We start from the raw sequence: 16,718 nt of genomic DNA on the forward strand, positions 1-16,718 counted from the left end.
TGCTTCTGCCCGTGACACACGGCACTCGAAGCTTGGCGCCCTGGCCAGAGCAGGTCGTGGGACCACTCTTAACTCCACTCGCAGCTCAGTGCCCTGGTCAGAGCAGGTCGCAGGACCACTCTTAACTCCACTCACAGCTCAGTGCCCTGGCCAGAGCAGGTAGCGGGACCACTCTTAACTCCACTCGCAGCTCAGTGCCCTGGTCAGAGCAGGTCGCAGGACCACTCTTAACTCCACTCGCAGCTCAGTGCCCTGGTCAGAGCAGGTAGCGGGACCACTCTTAACTCCACTCACAGCTCAGCACCCTGGCCAGAGCAGGTCGCAGGACCACTCTTAACTCCACTCACAGCTCAGTGCCCTGGCCGGAGCAGGTAGCGGGACCACTCTTAACTCCACTCACAGCTCAGTGCCCTGGCCGGAGCAGGTCGCAGGAGCACTCTTAACTTCACGTTGTAAGGGTGGGGCGGCAAAGTACAGCCCTTCCGTTTTCTGAGGAGTCACAGGCAGAGAGGCAGATGGAGGGCGCCTGGCGTGGAGGGCAAGGACCCAGGCTGTCTGCCCTGCGCTCGTCTCCCAGTCCCATCCCCTTGGGAGTCAGCAGACCCACCCTGCTCGCCTCCCATGCTGCTGACCCCGGGGCCCCTCGTTTCCTAAACTCCTCAGGGCCGCCCACTGGCTGGGTGCCTCCTCATCCCACCCCTGCGTGGGCCACCTCAAAGTGATCCACCAATTACCATCCCTCCCACCTTCCCTGAGAAGTCCCTTTTGGAACTAAGACTGTGGACACTGTGGATATTTATTTTCGCAGTAGTAGCAGAATTTCTGGCACTTTGTTTTTTAATTTTATGGATTGCTGCATAATCCAAGAATTGAGAATTGCCACCGCTGTGGTTTCACGTCCAGCTGACTTGCACACAGCTGGCTAAATAACTGCACATTTGCTCCAGCAACCTTGCCCTTCCGTTCTGTGCAAGAGCGCCATCCTTAAGGTTGGTGGAGTAAGCAGCTAGACAGGGAGGGGCCGCCTGCGTTCACAAGCTGCTGTGTGCCCGTGTCTCAGGATTCCTTCTGGCTGGGCCCAGAGCTCATGTCCCGGCAGTCTCCAAAGACTGTCCATAGCCTGCATTGGTGCAAATTGGTCTTCCCCCAGCTTTCCCCACCGCGGTGTGAGGTAAGAGACGCCACTCCGAAGATTTAGGTACGAATGGCCTTCCGTCTGCTTCACAGGTTAAAACTGGGCCCACGTGAGAGTCCTCTCGAGCTGGAGGCCCAGCTGCCGACTGAGCGGCCTCACAGAACTCAGTAGCGGCTTTCCCACGTGCAGCTGAGACAGCCGGGAGGCTGTGCAGCCAGAACTTCTGTGCCCATCCACGCTGTTCCTGCGGGAGAGGCCGGGAGGCGGAGCGCATGGCCACAGCTAGCGTGCGGCCCCTCTTCCTCCAGGATCGGGCTGGCACAGTTTGATTTCCTCCCTATCAAAATGTACTGCCCTGGAGCCAGCACTCATCCTGGCAGATAGGAGGCCAGCGTCCCATATCGCAGCGCCTGTGTCTGACTCCGGCCCCAGCCCCGGCCCTGGCTCTGGCTTCTTGCTAATGCACACCCTCACGGGCAGCGGTGATGGCTCAGGAAATAGGTTGCTGCCCCTGCACTGGGAGACCCCCGCGGCCTCAGGCCATCAGAGGCATTTGGAGAGTGGATGGGAGCCAGTGAGCTAGTGTCTCTGACTCTCAGGTCAATAAATCAAAGTATTTTAAAAAATGATTACTTTAATTGGGTAATAAAATAATTGTAAAAGATTTAAGGTGTGCTTCCCCAGACTGGCTATGTAATTCCGTTACAGGGATCTTTTCACTGAGCCCACCGCCCCTTTCCCTCCAGGGATCTGCCACGAGCTACGAGGGTCCTACCACAGCAGACGTGTGGGATTCTCACAGCACACCTGGGATTTTCTCCAATTCTCTGCAGACGCCAGCTGGGTGGCCTACAATTCACACAGTTCTGACACGAGCTGGAGTTAGTGCAAGCCCCACAGGTGAACAGCTCAGGCCCCCACTTCAGATTCCAGTTGGGTTACCCACACTCCTCTCCAGTTGTAGATCAGGGGTTCAGTAATGTGTGATAATCGTTCACGTAGCTCAGAGAACCCCTTCCTTACTGCCACAGACAACTAGAAGAAGAGGTAACGGAGCAGGGCCCGCAGGGGTCCTGAGCTCGGGAACCTCCGTCCCCGTGGGGGTGGGGTGTGCTGTCTCGTGACGTGAGGGTGTGTTCGCCACCCGGAAGCGCTCACGTGAGGTTTTCACGGGGGTCCCATTATGCAGGTGTGATTGATTCAGTCACCGGCCACTGGTGATTGACAGACCCCCAGCCCCCTCTCCCTTCCACAGAGGTCTGTAGGCTGGGGCTCCGAGTCCAGCTCTGCGTCTCGATCTAGCCACACTGGCGACCAGATCCCATCCTGAAGCCAGCCGAGGGGCCCCAGCCACCAGCCATCTTGTTGCAGGAGCCTCCCTCATCTCCCTGAAGATCCAAGGGTGTTAGAAACCGCTGGGTCAGGAGCCTGGGGTAGGAGACCACACGTGTGTCTCCAGAGCCCAGTATCACAGGGTTCCATTGGCTTTAGGGGAACGTAAGAGAAGTGAGTCGTAACTGTGCCTTCCAAGTGTCGGTGCTGCTCCTCGGCTTCGGCCACCGTCCCGGGGTTGTTAGTGCCTGGACTAGAAAGGCCAGTCTTTCCTCCTTCCCTTCTCTTCCCTCACGTCTGAGGGTGGTCATGAAGGCAGGACTGCCTGGCTGTGTCAGATAAGACTTCATGCAACTCGCAGTTTGCGCTGCAGTTTAGCAGGCTCGGTAGCTGGATGGTATCAGTGGAGTCAGGGGTAATCAGGCCCGTGGCCATCGTCACACTGGAATCACAGGACCTTGTCTGCTGCTTCACCATAGCATCCCCAGCCTCTGGCCCAGCCTGCCACACAGTAGACCCTCAGTAAAAATTTGCTGCAGAAAAACCAGAATTAGCCAAACTTACAAAATTTTGACTTTTGACTATCTGAATTAATGATTGTATTAATTATAATGGAAAAATCCCCTATAGTAGCAATTTCACTCAAGGTACAGCCATACAATAGATCCATAGCAGGCTAAACCTCTGCCTGTGGCGCTGGCAGAGTCCCTGCTGCTCCACTTCCGATCCAGCTCTCTGCTAAGGCTGAGAAAGCAGTGGAAGATGGCCCAAGTCCTTGGGCCCCTGCACCAGCATGGGAGACCCTGATTGACCCAGCTCAGGCTGTTGCGGCCATTTGGGGAGTGAACCAGCAGATGGAAGACCTCTCTCTGTTTCTCCCTCTCTCTGTCAGTAACTCTGTCTTTCAAATAAATAAATAAAATCTTTAAGAAAAAAGATCTAAGTATTACCAGTGGAAGAGGAATACCAAGCTAATACATTAATATTATTACTAGTTCTGTTATTATTTCTGTCTAAATAGCAAATATGGCTTATATAGAATAAAATCTCTCTCCTTTTTAGTTATTTTTAATCATGTGAAAATATTTTGAGCATTTCCCAGTAAAAGCTCAAGGCCTGTGGCGAGATGCGTGGTTGTAGGTTTGCACCAGTGGATAGGGAGCAGCAAGCTGATTAGGTGCCTGCAGGTGACAGTATTTATGACATGTGAGCCATGGGCCACTCCAGGCTCCGTCAAGTGGTATCCCAGTCCTGGGCTGGAAGGGCTTCAGTTGTACAAATTTGTTCTAGGAACATCTCAGAGTTCCATTTTTCACAATGACTTAGAGCACCATGAAATTGTTTTCTTTTTTTCCTAAAGATTTATGTATTTGTTTGAAAGGCAGAGTTACAGAGAGGCAGAGGCAGAGAGAAAGAAAGAGGTCTTCTATCTGCTGGTCTACTCCCTAGATGGCTGCAATGGCTGGAGCTGTGCTGATCAGAAGCCAAGAGCCAGGAGCTTCTTCCGAGTCTCCCACGTGGAAGCAGGGGCCCAAGCACTTGGGCCATCCTCCATTGTTTTCCCAGGCCACAGCAGGGAGCTGGCTCAGAAGGGGAGCAGCCGGGACTCGTACTGGAGCCCATGTGGGACACCGGCACTGCAGTGGTGATTTTACCCACTACACCACAGCACCAGCCGCTCCATGAAACTTCTAACACCAGATACGATGAGCTAGCCAAGGCGAGGGCTCTGTTTATTCATGAATGATGTGTTTCCTTGAGTATTTCTCCCTGATCTCCCTGATGGAAGATCATTACCTTTTTTTTTTTTTTTTTAAGATTTATTTGTTTATTTGAAAGTCTTCTGAGAGGGAGACACACACACACACACACACACATCTACACACTGGTTCACTGCCAGATGGCCAAACAGCCAGGGCTGGGCCAGGACCAGGCCAGGCCAAAGCCAGGAGCCAGGAGCTGCTTAGAGGTTTCCCGTGTAGGTTCAGGGGTCCAAGAACCTGGGCTGTCTTCCACAGCTTTTCCCAGGCCACGAGCAGGAAGCTGGAGCGGAAGTAAAGCAGCCAGGACTCAAACTGGTACCCATATGGGATGCCAGCATTGCAGGTGGCAGCTTTACCTGCTGTACCACAACACCGTCCCTGAGCATTGCCTTGTATACAGGTCAGCATCAGTTGTAGAAGCTGTAACCTCAGCTGGTAATAGTTACATAAGGATAGGAGGCTCCCACGGGGTGTTCTTCATCCACATTATTATTGGTGGTTGTTAAATGGGCAATATCATTGCTGCTCTGAAGATCATGTAGTTTGAGGGACCTGGGTAATATGGGCTTCAGGCGGCTGGGATATCAGGTGGGATTTTGCCCTTGTATCCTTTCTGGTTTCTTAGACCCAGGTAAGTAGTTCAGCCACATCAAAGCAAAGCGTGCTTGGGGCTGGCTCCCCAAAGCCCCATTTCTGATCTTGGCTCTGCCAAATATGCCTCAGTATTCTTTTAGCTATGGTCAACCCTTGAGGGCTCCCACGAGCTCAAGAACACTGACTTCGTAAGGTTAGGAGAAAGTAGGTTTAAAACAAAGTACACAAGTACAAATGAAAAGCTCCTGCTTGTCTGTAAGAGTTGCTGGTGGGCCCCTTGATGCCAGCAGGCCTCCCGGGCCGTGCTTCTGGTTCCTGTAACCTGCGGACTGAGCCTCCTCAGGGAGCGATTCCGACCCACGTGCTTCTCACGTCTCCCGGGCCCTCTGCCCGCCGTGCTGTGGGTCTCTTCGCTGATTCAGACCCACGCCCTTCTCACGTCTCCCGGGCCCTCTGTGCCTGCCGTGCTGTGGGTCTCTTCGCTGATTCAGACCCACGTGCTTCTCACGTCTCCCGGGCCCTCTGCCCGCCGTGCTGTGGGTCTCTTCGCTGATTCAGACCCACGCCCTTCTCACGTCTCCCGGGCTCTCTGTGCCCGCCGTGCTGTGGGTCTCTTTGCTGAAGGGCAGAGGACTGCCTCCTCTCACTTGCCCAGCAGTGCTTTCCCTGGGAGCGTGGCCTTCTCGATGGTAAATGCCGGGTCCCACGTGGCTCCCCCTCCTGAGCAGTGTGCCGGTGTCTGGCGGTGGGCATGCAGCCCTGGGTGCAGAAGCGCAGGCCGGGTCAGTGGCTTCCCGGGCTTAGGCACTGCTGCTGCCCTCCTGAATCCACTCACCGTGGGGGTGTTGTCTTGGTCAGTAAGGATCAATGCGCTCTACTGTGTATCCATCCCACAAACCTGTGCCCTGGGTCGCACCCAGGAGGTGTCCGTAGACCACCCCAGACAGCTCCTAGGAGCCTTCAGCCTCGGCACCTGTACTCACCGTGGGGTCGGCGGTTTGTTGTTTTTACAGTTATTACAGTATTAAAATAGGTCTGTGTGTGAGTATTTCACCACTCCAAACCCCCTGAGCGCCTGCAAAGAGTTTGCAATATGAGGAGAGGAAGGGAGAGTGGGGAGAGGTCTGCGGCCTCGTCAGTGGCGAGCACTCGCTCATCTCCCCCGTGCTGTGCGGTGGTCTGTCCTCTCCTGTTGTCTGTCTGTCCCGCTCCTGACCACAGTGCTCTCAGCACTTGAAAACTTCCTCCGCCATCTCCAGGGAAGTTCCCTGCACCCAGCTGGAGAAGTCCGCCTCCTCCCGGGAGAGTGTTGAGCTCCCAGGACATGCTGTCCGCCCCCCACGCACTGCAGCATGGGCCTCAGCAGAGCGTTGCCCACAGGGATGACGGAGAGGTGACTTAGGTCTGGAGGCTGTGAACCCTCGGAGGTGATGGCTGCCGGTGACTAGACAGCTGAGAGAGAAGGTGCTAGGGTTGGGAAGGGGCCTGGTCTCATTTTGGACACTGAGTTCCATAGACCAGCCCCGCCAGGCAGTCCACTCTGCAAGATAGTTCCTGATGCACACCGACACTTCAGAAAGTTCAGGAAAATGCCTATCATAAAAAAAAAATTGCATTATTTCAGAAAATTTGGCAACCAATTATATTTTCCGTGACTTTTTTGAAATGCGCTCAGCCAACTCAGATTTCATTGAGGTTCTGCGACACACGAAGATGTGGATGCCTCGGGTTGCAACTGTAAGCCTGAGCCTTGGGGAAAACCCGCGGTGGACAGAGAGGAAGGGGAAGAGACTGAGAGGGGGCAGCAGGACAAGGACGTGGGCTCCCTCGGAAGCCCAGGCAGGGCAGCCCACGGGCCTGACAGCAAGGGAACGAGATGTTTGGGCACAGCAGTGGCGCACGGGCAGCTCTGAGAAGTGGGCTTTGACCTGTCCAGCCGCCACGCCCACCAAATAACCTCACCCCCACGAAGGAAGCTTTCCATCCGACGGCCACCACGTGGGCGCCACGTGAACGCACTTTCCTTCCGACCGACAGAGCCTCACTGAGAAAAATCGCGCTTCACTGCCATCTGAGCAAGCAGGTAACCTTTAAACCTCAGTGTCCTTCATCGTGAACTTGCGGCTCCACAGTTCTTTGATCACTTCCCCGCTGACGCCAGTGATGTACTGGGGGAATATACATGCAAAGGTGCTTCCGGAAAAGTTCATGAAAACGGGGATTGAAAGCTAAGTTTGTTTAGATGTAAGCATTTTTGAAGCCCAAGATAGTTTTTTCATAATGCGCATTTTCCATGAACTTTTTGAAGATTTCAGAATTTCTTTTTGCATAGATTTCAGAAATTCCGGCACCAAAATGTGTCTTTCACTTCTGTTTTCCGTGAACTTCTTGAAACGTCCAGCCAGTTGGGTCTCCTTCCTCGCGTGGCCCTGGCTTCCTCATCTGGGCTCTCCTTCAGTCAGCAGCACCAACTTCCTGCCTCCCGCTCTTCCAAGAGAAAGAGTCCTAAGGACACATTAGCTGTCCCCTGAAACCCTTCTCTGCCCACACCTCCCACGGGAGGAGCGGAAGCTGCGCCCTCTTTTCCTCCCTAGACTTTGTCCCAGCCCAGGATTGCTTCCAGACCCTTGGCTGCGAGAGCATCTGTAGGCATCCCCTCGAATCACGAGGCACTTCTCAGGTGGCGGGTCCGTAGCCGGGCCTCAGGCTGCTTGCCCTTTCCCAGATGAGCAGTGATGCGGGGGTACTGCGCTTCCAGCCCCGGGCCTTCACTGAGAAGCCAAGGGAGCCGGCTCAGAGGGCACGGTAGGCACTTCCCCGCTCCTCTCTGGCTCCTGCCGATGTGTTTTGTAAAATTGGAGGCAATGCAGAGAGATGATTAAGTGCAGTTAGAGTGGTCCCTCTAGTCAGAATCCACGCAGCTCCCCTCTGCTCTACAAAGTTCAGCCTTCAGAAGTTTTTGTTATCATGTCTTGTCTTGTCTTTTTTCTTTTTTTTTTTTTTTTTTTTTTTTTTTTTTTTTTTTTTGACGGGCAGAGTGGACAGTGAGAGAGAGAGACAGAGAGAAAGGTCTTCCTTTTGCCGTTGGTTCACCCACCACTGGCCACCGTAGCCGGCACATCACGCTGATCCAAAGCCAGGAGCCAGGTGCTTCTCCTGGTCTCCCATGCGGGTGCAGGGCCCAAGGACTTGGGCCATCCTCCACTGCCTTCCCGGGCCATAGCAGAGAGCTGGCCTGGAAGAGGGGCAACCGGGACAGAATCCGGCACCCCAACTGGGACTAGAACCTGGTGTGCCAGCGCCGCAGGTGGAGGATTAGCCTATTGAGCCGTGGTGCCGGCCAATCATTTATTTTTTTTTTTTTTTTTACGATTTATTGATTTACTTGAAAGAGTTACACATAGAAGGAGATGCAGAGAGAGGTCTTCCATCCATTGGTTCACTCCACAGATATGGCTGTAATGGCCAGAATGCATTGAACCAAAGCCAGGAGCTTCTTTCGGGTCTCCCATGCAGGTGCAGGGGCCCAAAGACTTGGGCCATCTTCTACTGCTTTCCCAGGCCATGTAGCAGAGAGCTGGACAGGAAGTGGAGCAGCCAGGACTCGAACTGGTGCCCACATGGGATGCCGGCGCTGCAGGCGGCAGCTTTACCCGCTACGCCACAGCGCCGGCCCCATGTATTTGTTTATTTATTTTTAATTTTTGGGCATAGCAAAAATGTTGCTGCTCTATCTCTGATCCAGCTCCCTGCTGACGCACCTGGGAAAGCCGCAGAAGATGGCTTAAGTCCTTGGGCCCCTGCACCCACATGGGAGATCTGGATGAAGTTCCTGGCTCCTGGCTCAGTCTGGCCATTTAGGGAGTAAACCAGAGGATAGAAGATCTCTCTGTCTCCCTCTCCCTCTGTAACTCTGCCCTTCAAATAAATAGAATAAATTTTTAAAATATTTACTTATTATTTATTGCTTCTCGGCCTCTTGGTTAAGATCAAGTGTAGTATTTAAAGATTTACTTATTATTTTACTTGAAAGGCAGAGTTTCAGAGAGGAGAGAGGGAGGCATCTTCCATCCTGATTCACTCCCCCAATGGCCACAACAGCCAGAACTGGTCCAGGCTGAAGCCAGGAGCCTGGAACTCCATCAGGGTCTCCCACATGGGTGTAGGGGTCCAAGCACTTGGGCCATCTTCCACAGCTTTCCCAGGCCACAGCAGAGAGCCAGTTCAGAATTGGAGCATCCAGAACTCAAAGTGGCCTCCATATGGGTTGCTGTCATCACAGGCAGTGGCTTAATCCACTGTGTCACAATGCTGGCCCTTATTATTTATTATTTTTAACTTAAAGGAATGCCGGGCTCACCGTGTGCTGACTGCTTTCACGCTTAACCAGCTCAGACCTCAGGAATTCAAGAGGGCGTCCAGAGCTACTGTTGAATAGATGCCCTATTCAGGAGGGCATCCCTGCACCCCCTGCGGGGTCTTACCTGAGCTGACTTCTCACCGTTCTTTGCAAAGCATCATGGCCCAGGACCTCATGACTGAGTCAGCTCAGCAGCATTGGCATTTGGGACCAGATGAGTCTTTGTGGGGAGCTGTCCCGTGCATGACAGGACGGTAGTAGCATCCTTCACCTCCACCCAGGGACTGCTAACAGCAGCTCCCACCTTCAGGCCCAAGCAGACTAAACTGCCCCCTTCTTCCTAGCAGCCCAGGCCTGAGCCCCGGGTGCTGTTCTCTGTGATGCCAGTGTGAGCCCCAAGGTGTTCCCAGAACCCCGTGCTGTGAGGTTTGGGTATGGGTGTGGGGGTGCAGAATTCCAGAAACCCCCACAAACCGCACCTCTGTCCATCTGTACACCACCACCCCCAAGCACTCGACACTCAAGCCAGCCACCTGCCTGTCTCCCACTCTCCCCTCGATTGTCAAGGTCTTGTCGGTTTCCTCTCCGGAAGGTCGCTCGTGTCTCTCCTGCCTTTCTGTCCCCTGCCACTCTTCTCCATTCCAGACGCCTCTCTGTGCCCTGTTCTCATGGGTCTCCTGCCTCCTGTCCCCAGCCCAGTGCCGGCCAACCAATGGCTCGCTCCTCAGAGGCCCTCCCAGCTCTGTCTTGCCATGGCCGACTGTAGGGGTCAGCAGAGTTAGACGGTAAATGTTTTAGGCTCTTCAGGCCAAAGCAAAGCTATAATGCAGGCGCTTATGTAACCAGCGTAAGCCATTTAGAAATGTAAAAACCATTTGTGGCTCAGGGACTGGGGGGAAAAAAAACACACAGCTGATGAGCCAGACATGCCACTGGCTCTGGATTGCTCGTCGGTGGCCTGGGCAGCAGATGTGCTGGCCACTCGGCTCAGGTGCTGCCCACCCCTCTCTGACCCACTACCCTTTCTCATGCCCCACAACACCTGCCAAACCACTGCCTCTCTGCGCAGCCTAGCCGCCCTCCTGGTGCCCGGGGCCTCTTCTGCCACCGCTTCTGTGAAACCTTACCCCGTCCCCAGGGGTAGCTCAGCCCCTTACGCCTCTGCTGCGTTGCACCCTGCACCTCTTGGAGGGGGACAGTGACAGGTACGCCACCGAGTACCCTGTGGAGGAGGCTCCCTGCTCATCCTCACCAGCCTGTGAGGCAGCTGCTGTCATCCGCAGGCACAGAGAGGTTAAGCAGGTTGTCCAGGAGCACACAGGTTGCAGGCGGCAGAGCTAGGATCCTCACCAGGTCCTTCCGGCCGCACAGCCTGCACTGTTCCCGCTTGTTTAGTCGTACAGAGAGTGGATGTCAGAGTGAGGGCGCCACCCACCCCCACCCCCCACGCAGGCTCCGCTGACCCAAGCAACAGTGAAACCCGACTCGCTGAACAGAAAACCACCACCTGCTGACCGGCTGAGTCGTCTCAGAAGGACCAGCCCCTCCCATGTGTTTCTCTGCAGCCTGAGCGTTCTGCGTTCTGCGTGAGTTTTGCAGTCGCTCTGCTCCCAGTGAGGTCCCTGCTCTTTTGCCAGGCTTAGAAATCCCGCAGCGAGGACTTCCTTTGCATATAGGCCAGGGGGCGCAGGCGGAAAGAAGGTGCCTCCGCTCACAGGATTCACACACGTCCCTATCTCGCGGTTCAGCTTCAACTTTTTTTTGTTTTAAAGATGTATTTATCTCTTTGAAAGTCAGAGTTACACAGAGAGAGGAGAGGCAGAGAGAGAGAGAAATGTCTTCCATCCACTGGTTCATTTCCCAACTGGCCGCAACTGCACTGAGCCGAAGCCAGGAGCCAGGAGCTTCTTCAGGAGCAGGGGTCCAAGGACTTGGGCTATCTTCTGCTGCTTTCCCAGGCCATAGCAGAGAGCTGGATCGGAAGTGGAGCAGCCGGGTCTTGAACTGGCGCCCGTATGGGATGCTGGTGCTTCAGGCCAGGGCTTTAACCTGCTGCACCACAGCGCCGGCCCCTCAACTTTCTTTTTTTAAAGATTTATTTATTTATTTTAAAGTCTGAGTTACAGACAGAGTTCACTCCCCAAATGACCGCAACAACAGGAGCTGGATCAGACTGAAGCCAGGGGCCAGGAGCTTCATCTGGATCTGCCATGTGGGTTCCGGAGCCCAAGTAATTAAGGCATCTTCCGAGGCTTTCCCAGGTGTATTAACAGAGAGCTGGATCGGAAGCAGGGCAGCTGGCGCCTCTGACGGTAGCTTTACCAGCTGTACCACAGTGCCACCTCCCCTTTTTTAAGATTGATTTATTTTGAAAGAGTTGCAGACAGAGAGGGAGAGACAGAGATCTTCCATCCGCTGATTCAGTCCCCAGATGGACACAATATCCAGCACTGGGCTAGGCGGGAGCTAGAAGCTTCATCTTGGTCCCCCATGTGGGTACAGGGGCCTAAACACTTGGTCCATCTTCCTCTGCTTTTCCAGGCCATTGGCAGGGAGCTGGATTGGAAGTAGAGCAGCTGGGACAAGAACCAGCATCCACATAGGATGCTGGTGTCACAGGCGGTGGCTCTACCCGCTACACCACAACACTTGCCCCTCCACTTTATTTTGAGCTGTGGGTTTATGATGAGCTTTAAGAGATTATTGTAGGTCCCAGCAAAGTAATGTGCCTTCTTCCTCCTGCTAAGAAAGGTGAGTGGACACCTTGCCTCTCACGCCCTTCTGTCTTGGACAAAGTGTCATCCTGAATGGGATCACAGTCATTACGATCGAGAGCCAGTTGCCAACACCATGAGCACGGGACACCCAGCAGTCCTAGCCTGGCCCGGCCCTGCCTCTGGCAGCTTGCCCGCAAGGCCACCGTTGTGAGTGACCCTGCAGTCTCCTGAAGTGACACGGGAAACCCCTGCAGGGGGACCTCATGGCTTATGCTTCAGTGGCCTCCTCCTTTCCAGCAGACCCACACGGTACGGGAGTGCGTGTTAACGATGGCAAGAACAGCCTTGTAGAACTCTGCAGCCCCTCTCCTAGGCCTTCGTAGGCCAAGTATATCCTTAACTGCCTGCGCTGCATCTGTGCCTGCTGGGAGAGGTGGAAGCTACCTTTGCCCCGGTCTCCCACACTCCCGCTCTGCACCGTCTGTGGGGGCCGTCCCAGCCTGACTCCCAGCAGCTGGCACTGCTGTCCTGGGGGCCAGGTATGCGTGCATCAGGCAGCAGGAAGCCAGTGCGACCACGCAGCGTGCCGCCACCTCTCTGACTCTGCTCGCCTCCACAGCTGATGAGACAGCTGCGTCTCCCTGGCACAGTCACCCCAGCACCAGCTCTGAGTACTTCTAGGGCTTTTTGCCTTTTCTAGAAGAGAGGGCGGGGGGAGTCCCAAGTCCATTGTGTAGACAGCCCAGTTCTCGGAGCCTTCGCCGTGCCTTGCCTCACGTCAGACTTGGCGCTCCTTTCTCCCAGTCTCTCAAAATCGGCAGCAAAGAGGCCAGTTTGTTGAAATTAAATACACTGCGACAAAATGAAGGTAACCGTCGCCCAGGCCATCTGCTACCTGGCAGGTGTCCATGAGTCAGAGAGGAACGGAGACTCAAGTGTCTCCCCCTCTGTTACCGTGATACCAGCTTAGCTCGGAGTCCTGGGGTGGGGGCCGGGGGGGTGGGGGTCAGCCGTGAACCCTACACACAGGGCCTCAGCCCTCAGAGTCAGGCCTGCTGCCACAGTCCTTCCTGGGCTTGATGACTGGCTGTAATGTACACCAAGGAGATAAAGCGGCCTTACCTGTTGGAGAGGGGGGGAAGAAGAGAAGGGAGTGCTATTTCTGGAGCCCCTGCTGCGTGCCAGGCCCCACGCTGGGAATGGCTGAGCAGGGACAGGGGCAGAGCCGATCGCTTCCCTGCTATGACAGTGCCTCCCTCCCACCCCCTGCGCAGCTGGCTTCCTGGCCGCAGCCTGTGAGGCAGGGCTGGGGAGGGCCCGCAGCGTCCTCGGCTCACCTTGTGTGGCATTCGCACCACCTGTTTTGGCTGCAGCGTGAGATCTGTGTTCTAGATAAGACGCGCTGCTGTAATCCCCAGCTCGCCTTTCTCACATCCTCGCTCCTGCTGGCAACGGACCGCCCCGTAGAAGAGCACGGTGGGCCTCAGGCCCAAGAGGCCCTGACCCCCCCGTGTTCCCTCTGGCCTCAGAAATGCGCTCTGACCCACGCGTGCTCAGGCTTCACCGGCAGCGGAGGCCCCTGGAGGAGGCAGGTGGCAGTCCTAGCCTTTCTGCTGCTTGTGGGTCACCTGGTGACTTCTCTAGACCTGTTCTCTACTCGGTTGTAAAATGAATGTTGGCCTTAAGCAGGCTGTGAGCTCAGGATCCCTGTAAAATTATAAGCATACATTGTGGGCATTTTGCTTGGAACATGAGCCAGCGCTTTCTTGGGCGCCGGGAGTCTCTGCTGATTTGGAAGTGAAGAGCCAGCAGACTAGAGAGCTGCCCAGATGGGCACGGTTGCCCGGCTCTGCGTTTCCAGGAGAATTCTTCCCCCACCGCAAGACACCTCTGTATTCAGAAGATCTGGTTAGCGGCCATCTGTTGGGTTTAGGTTTCAGATAGACACACGATTGGCTTCTGCTCTCCTTGTATCAGGAAATTCTGAAGCAAGGAGTAGCGGGTTGGCAAAGCGTCCCTCGCTTCACCAGGGTAACGGCCCCTGTCCTGGCAGCTGAAGCCCAGAGGCACGAGGTTGCTTTGTCCCCGTCGTTAGTGGCCTGCCCCCAGCCCACGGGAGCCTCCCATCCGGTCCATCCGCCTTTATGGGTTTCCCTGTGAGCCTCGGGTCACCTTCAGTCTCCTGCAGGTGCCGCCGGGAGCTCCCCGCGGCTTCCCACGCCGTGCTGCGTGTCCTAGGTGGGTTTACGTGGCGCGGAACGTGTGGCAGTCTCCGTGGAGACAGCCTGCCTGCCTCTGCGCTTCCGAGGCGAGGTGCAGCGTGCAGTGCTGTGCTGCAGCTCGGTTCTGAGCATGCCTGTGTAGCCCAGGCCCACCACGTGGGCAGAGAACCCACGCCCTCACCAGGGGCCCAGGAGGTCATCAAGCGTGCCGCGGGCATCGCTCTGTGCTGTGGACGCTGTCTCAAACCGGGGCAGGGCCACACTCTCCAGTCGGCGCTTACTCAGGAGGGCTGAATTTCAGACTCTGTTCTTGACTTCTTCCTTCTAATATTCTTTAAAGTGACACATAGTTGTACCTCCCGCCTCTGGGGTCCTCGTGCTACGTTCTACTTCTGTGAGATCCACTTTGTCGGGTTCCACAAGTGCGTGACAGCAGGCATCATTTGTCACTTAATAGCATGGCCTCATCCATATTGCTCCAGATGACAGGATGTCACCTCTCTATGGCCGAAGAATGTCCATCGTGTGAATGGCTGCTACTTTCTGATCCATTCACCCACGGATGGACACTCGGGCCAGTCACCCTCCCTGTCTTGGACACTGTGAACAGAGCCGCAGCGAACGGGAGTGAAGGTGTCTGATTGCTGGCTTCATTGCCAGTGGATGTACACCTGGGGCAGGGAGCACTGCTGGGCCAGGCTGTCTTGAGATAGCCCCTTCTCCTGCACAGTGTATACCTGGGGGGGGGGGCGCTGCTGGGCCAGGCTGTCTTGAGATAGCCCCGTGCCCTGCACAGTGTACACCTGGGGAGCGCTGCTGGGCCAGGCTGTCTTGAGATAGCCCCGTCCCCTACACGGTGTACACCTGGGGTAGGGAGCACTGCTGGGCCAGGCTGTCTTGAGATAGCCCCGTCCCCTGCACGGTGTACACCTGGGGGGTACTGCTGGGCCAGGCTGTCTTGAGATAGCCCCGTCCCCTGCACGGTGTACACCTGGGGGGTACTGCTGGGCCAGGCTGTCTTGAGATAGCCCCATGCCCTGCACAGTGTACACCTGGGGGGCGCTGCTGGGCCAGGCTGTCTTGAGATAGCCCCGTGCCCTGCACGGCACCTGCTCCCTGCACCTCCACATCCGTTTCCCTTGCACGAGGCCTCAGTGGGCGGCCTCTGTGGTACTGACTTCTCTCGTGAGACAGGCAGGATGGAAGCAGAACGTGTCACATGTGACCGGGAAGCGGCTGCTGGCTCCCTCCTCTGACACAGTGGCTGGAAGGGAAGCTAAGCCAGCGTCACTCGGTGTTTCTGAGAGATGACCTGGCGATGATGATGGATCACAGAGTTTTATCCTGGTCGACTCCCCGTGGTTTACTCATGAGGATTCTGAGCTTCGGAAAAATCGAGAGGCTGGTGCCACACGGGCAGAAGCAGAGAGCAGGCCTCACTAATGGTTCCCTGGCCTTTCAACAAGCCACTGCCTCCCTAAATGTCCCCCCAGTGGCAGGGAGAGCTGGAATCCCATGCCGAGCCTGCAGCTACCCTCTCCTGCACAGACCTTGAATTCCAAGCTGAAAAGTGCCACTCAGGCCTGGTAGTTACTTTTTTTTTTTTTTTTAAGATTTATTTATTTATTTGAGAGGCAAAGTTACAGAGAGAGAGAGGGAGAGACAGAAAGAGAGGTCTTCCTTCCACTGGTTCACTCCCCAGATGACCACAACTGCCAGTACTGGGCCAATCTGAAGCCAGGAGCCAGAAGCTTCCTCTGGGTCTCCAGGGAGCAGGGGCTCAAGCACCTGGGCCGTCTTCTGCTGCTTTCCCAGGCCACAGCAGAGCTGGATCAGAAGTGGAGCAGCCGGGACTCAAACCAGTGCCCAAATGGAATGCTGGCACTACCGAAGGAGGCTTAACCCACTGTGCTACAGCACCAGCCCCAGGCCTTATAATTATTGACAAATAAAAAAGTTGATGGCGCAGGTGTTTGGCCAATTAAGAAACCACATCCCTGGGGTTGGTGCTGTGGCATAGCAGGTAAAGACGCCACCTTCAGTGCCAGCATCCCATATGGGCACCGGAAGAAGCTCCTGGCCTTTCAAGTAAATAATCTTTTAAAAAAGTGGAAACCACATCCCCTGTTCTGGGTGCAGTGCCCTGCTCTGAGCTCCAGGTTCCTGCCAGGCAGCTGGTGATACCACCCACCTGGGAGACCTGGATCAAGTTCCTGCCTCCTGATTTTGGCCCTGGACAAGCATTGGAGGGGTGAACTCTGTGTGTGTGTATATGTGTGTGTATCTTTCTAACTTAAGGAAAACACATACACACACATACACATACTTCTGTAATTTTAAAACACTCTTATTTGAGAAAAGAAAAAAAACGTTTCCATCCAGTTCACTTCCCAGCCTGGGCCACAGGTAGGCCAGGGCGGAAGCCTGGAGCTGGGAATCTTACCCAGATCCCCCACAAGGGGCAGGAAGTCAGGTACTTGAGCCATCCCAGGGTCTGCATTGGCAGGAAACTGGAGTCCGGAGCCGAGCCGGAGCTGGGACTCAGACCCAGCAGGGTGTAGGCCTGTTAACCACTGAAGGCCTCTCCAAGAGGCC

The 16,718-nt window shown here is 55.2% G+C and overlaps 1 protein-coding gene across 21 annotated transcripts in view; it reads left to right on the forward strand.

Moving 5' to 3' along the window:
• Nucleotides 1-16,718, forward strand: part of DTNB (dystrobrevin beta) — a 252,848-nt gene that overhangs the window by 220,069 nt on the left and 16,061 nt on the right. Inside the window, exon 17 of one of the 21 annotated variants that reach the window (XM_051843168.2) lies at nucleotides 1,228-10,569. The exons of the other annotated variants lie outside the window; for them this stretch is intronic. Within the exon in view, the coding sequence (XP_051699128.1) occupies nucleotides 1,228-1,248 (21 nt within the window). The 3' untranslated portion in view covers nucleotides 1,249-10,569. Of the gene's footprint in view, nucleotides 1-1,227; nucleotides 10,570-16,718 lie in introns of those variants that run through there. 21 annotated transcript variants of the gene reach the window in all.

Source organism: Oryctolagus cuniculus, chromosome 2 (genome assembly GCF_964237555.1).
Source record: "Oryctolagus cuniculus chromosome 2, mOryCun1.1, whole genome shotgun sequence".
NCBI lineage: Eukaryota > Metazoa > Chordata > Mammalia > Lagomorpha > Leporidae > Oryctolagus > Oryctolagus cuniculus.